The sequence below is a fragment of the Oncorhynchus kisutch genome, linkage group LG25 (assembly GCF_002021735.2).
Source record: "Oncorhynchus kisutch isolate 150728-3 linkage group LG25, Okis_V2, whole genome shotgun sequence".
NCBI classification, from domain to species: domain Eukaryota; kingdom Metazoa; phylum Chordata; class Actinopteri; order Salmoniformes; family Salmonidae; genus Oncorhynchus; species Oncorhynchus kisutch.
In genome coordinates this window covers 22392146-22396611 of record NC_034198.2, presented here as the reverse complement: position 1 = coordinate 22396611, position 4466 = coordinate 22392146, and the positions used below count along the sequence as shown (strand labels likewise).

Sequence of the window (4466 nt, the reverse complement as noted above, 5' to 3'; positions counted from 1 at the left end):
TCTCGCTTTGTGCACTGAGGCATTGTCATGCTGAAACAGGAAAGGGCCTTCCCCAAACTGTTGCCACAAAGTTGCAAGCACATAATTGTCTAGAATATAATTGTATGCTGTAGCATTGAGAATTTCCTTTACTGGTAAGGAACCTAGTCTGAACCATGAAGAACAGCCCCAGACCATTATTTCTCTTCCATCAAACTGTACAGTTGGCACTATGCATTGGGTCAGGTAGCGCAAAACCCAGGCATTACAAGAACAGGGTTAGCAATCTCTGCTCTAAAGAAACTGCGATATGCACATTGAGCTCATAGAAAAAAAATCTACTAAATGTAATGACGTCGGTCAATTAGTTGTTTAATTAACAACCGAAAAATAACCAACATTTTGGTTAATCACTCAGCACACAACCAAAAGGCAAATGTTTTCATGAATTTAAGATTTTGGCTTTATGGCAGTGGTAACAATTGGAAACCGTTTTGCCTGTTGTGCTGATGTTGGTGAGCTAATGGGCCAGGGTTCTGGTCTGGAAGCAGGCTTTTGACTGCACTTACAGTAGTACTTAGGTACTGCAGTTTAACTGAATCATGACTGAGAAAGACAATTCCCATCGATGGCCACATAGAGAAGTCACACTTGAAAATTCCTAATAAGTCACTTTAGTCATCAACTTTGTGGACAAAATGAAGGTACTCCTTTGATATAAAGTTGTTTTTAACATGTCAGTTTGTCGCTTTCACGAGGTTGGAATAATAACATGTTCTACTACTTAAGACATTTGTCTCGGAGTGGAGCTGGAGTGGATCGAGTTTGGCTGGAGCGTGGAGCGGCCTGGTATGTTTGGTCTGTTTCGCAAGCGTTCCCGGAAGTCTCGATGTTGCAACTCTGGGTTTACAAACTCTGAATCTATAATAATTTGGCTGCTCTAAATTATTTTGACCAGCAGGAGCCACTATTGTGTACACTGTTGATCAGTGTCTAATTTACCTATTTTCGACACATTTGGCTCAAAGGCTTTGTTTCCCCATCACTAGAGCTTGTAACTGAAAAATACTGGTTAAAACAGTGTAGCTACAATATGTAACGTTTTGGGCGAGCTGACCAAATTGACATCGAAACGTGAGTTATAAATATGTCATTCTCATTGAAAGCAAGTCTAAGAAGCGGTAGATCTGTTCTGTGTGTGCTATTTTCATGCTTCCCGTTCTTAAGTTTTGGTTTTACTTTGTTTTGTACACTAGCTGAAAATACTATATTTTGGGTTACTGAGCAGCACCGTGTCAGAGGAAACACCGTCCACCGTCAGCTTGCAGGCGCCCAGTGCGATGAGACAAGAAAATCCCAGCCGGCCAACCACTCCCTTAACCCAGACGACGCTGGCCCAATTATGCGGCACCTCGTGGGTCTCCCGGTCACGTCCGGTTGTGACATAGCCTGGGATCAAACCCGGGTCTGTAGTGATGCCTCAAGCACTGCGATGCAGTGCCTTAAAACGCTGCACCACTAGGGTTTTGCTGGTACAATGATTCTCTACACTTTACATTTGCTTGTATTGTCACAAACTGAAATTAAGTTAATTATTCGCAACAAAGCCTGGTTCACTCACGCCACCAAACTTACCCTTGTAAAACTGACTATCCTACCAATCCTCGACTTCGGTGATGTCATCTACAAAATAACTTCCAACACTCTACTCAGCAAACTGGATGCAGTCTATCACAGTGCCATCCATTTTGTTACCAAATCACCTTATACCACCCACCACTGCGACCTGTATGCAGTAGTCGGTTGGCCCTCGCTACATATCCGTCGCCAGACCCACTGGCTCCAGGTCATCTATAAGTCTATGCTAGGTAAAGCTCCTTCTTATCTCAGTTCACTGGTCACGATAACAACACCCACCCGTAGCACACATTCCAGCAGGTACAGTGGGGAGAACAAGTATTTGATACACTGCTGATTTTGCAGGTTTTCCTACTTACAAAGCATGTAGAGGTCTATTTTTTTTATCATAGGTACACTTCAACTGTGAAAGACAGAATCTAAAACAAAAATACAGAAAATCACATTGTATGATTTTTAAGTAATTAATTAGCATTTGGCTGGGCCACTCAAGTGGCTGGGCCACTGCTGCATTGTCTTGGCTGTGTGCTTAGGGTCGTTGTCCTGTTGAAAGGTGAACCTTCGTGTGTGTGTGCCTTTCCAAATCATGTACATTAAATGTAATTTGCTACAGGTGGACTTCAATCAAGTTGTATAAACATCTCAAGGTTGATCAATGGAAACAGGATGCACCTGAGCTCAATTTCGAGTCTCATAGCAAAGGGTCTGAATACTTATGTAATTTTGTAAAAATTCATGAAAAAATGTATGTAAAATCTTGTTGTCATTATGGGGTATTGTGTGTAGATTGATGAAAACAATTGATTGAATACATTTTAGAATGAAGCTGTAACTTAACCAAATGTGGAAAAAGTCAAGGGGTGTGAATACTTTACAAATGCACTGTAAATACAGGCATATCTTTGAGTTAAAAAATGTATTATCTGAAGATACGTTTATCATATATTGTGTTCATTTGTTAGAACTGATTATATAAACTTGGAATGTGAGGATCTGCTGATAAACCTGCTGACAAATTGTAGTGAATGTTGGGGTAGAGAAGCTAACCCGGGTCGCTGGAGTGAAAGGCAAACACCCTAAGCATTGCGGATCGCCACAATATGTTGGTGTTGTGCACTAGTAGATGTGCGTAATAGCCATGCGTAAAAGGGAGAGAGAGAGAGACTTGTGCGCCTGGTGCACATAAAATAAAAGGACCCGCCTGCTTGTACTCTGCTGCTGCTCAGAAAAAAATATGTTATCCCTCAGCGTAGTGGTCAACCCTCATCAGTAATGGTTCACGCGTCAACCTCGTAACCTCGTTGTTTAATCTCTATTGGGCGGTGAATTTGCAGGATATACCGGGAAAGCGCGCCATCCTGAAGACATGTAAATAAAGATTACCAGTTGAGATGATTTTGATTAGTTGTGATAATTTACTTAATTTCACTATACTCTATAGTACTTTCGCCTTTTACTGGCTTTAACCCTTCTAGTCAACCACAGAAACAGTGCCTACAAATAGGGCATGTTACCAGTCCCTATACCGGTTGGGGGTTGACTCGATGCACACGTTTTTTTTTCTCTGAGCAAATACTGTACTTTACATCAATCAGGCGAGATGAAGCTGTCCTTTAGTTCTCTGGTGATCACCGCTGGCATCTTCGGTATCCTCAGTTTCGCGTTCCTGGCTACGGCGATCGGGAGCGACTACTGGTACATTATTGAGGTGAACAGAACCAACCGGACCGATACAGACGTTTCGGATTCCCATTCCGGATTGTGGATAACTTATGAAGGTATGCATTCCTATGCATTTGGATGAAGTAATTTGAAACCAATGTCTTTCTTAGATGGATGCCTTTTATAGTATCAGTTAGGATTATTTGTTGTCATTTTTCCTGTAGCAAGACACTGTTTTATTGTCACAATGAAAACTGAATAAAATCCGTGGATAATCCATTTGGTCCTCTGAATGTGTTTATCCATCTTTTCAGGTCAGAAGGTGTATTCTTACACATTTAACTCCCCCAACTACTCTGAACCTGAGATGCACATGTTGAGTGAGTTACCTGTCCATGATCACCTTATTAAACAAGACATTATAGAATAAAACATGTACAGCTATTGCTATTTTGAATAGATTCTCTTATTGATGAAGCCACAATCTGTGCCTCAAGTGTTGGTGATAGAAGTGCTCCTATGGTTGGAATATTGTGTGTCTGTGTTTCCCCAGACATGCACAGTGCGATTGTGGTCCTATTGCCTCTAAGCCTGGTCCTGCTGGTGTTCGGAGGCATCTGTGGATTGATCAGTTCCCTGGCCCGGAGCCCCACCCTCCTCACTGGCACCGCCTCCTATCTCATCCTCTGCAGTAAGTGTGTCATCCATCATCGCTCATCCTTAGGGCCCTAACTCCTAGTCTTAGTGCTACTCTGTTTGTGCTACCATGCCAACGCCTTGTTACTCATTGTCATGTTTGGCATGACACGAAGTTGACATGATAGCACAAGGAGATCTGGGACAAAGGAAAGGTTACCTGACACCTACATGTCCAAATGCACTCCTATGCAACATACTCCCATCCATAAAGTCTTTAGAACAGGGGTGGGCAATTCCTTGAGGGCCTGATTGGTGTCAGTTTTGCCCCAGCTAACACACCTGACTCCAATAATCAGCTAATCATGATCTTCAGTTTAGAACGCAATTTGATTAATCAGTTGTGTTTGCTAGGGATTGAGAAGAAGTGATACCAATCAGGCCCTCGAGGACTGGATTTGCCAACCTCTGCTTTAGAGCAATGTTTCCCAACTCCAGTACCAAGTAACACCAACAGTACACATTTTTGATGAAGCTTTGGACAAGCACAC

At 42.3% G+C, this 4466-nt stretch overlaps 1 protein-coding gene across 1 annotated transcript; it reads left to right on the top strand.

The window, feature by feature from the left end:
* Positions 1-3217: 3217 nt before the first annotated feature.
* Positions 3218-4011, top strand: LOC116357434 (transmembrane protein 235-like). The gene is made up of 3 exons (XM_031804593.1): positions 3218-3395; positions 3594-3659; positions 3833-4011. Exons 1-3 carry the CDS (start codon positions 3218-3220, stop codon positions 4009-4011), a joined length of 423 nt encoding a protein of 140 aa, XP_031660453.1.
* Positions 4012-4466: the final 455 nt, after the last annotated feature.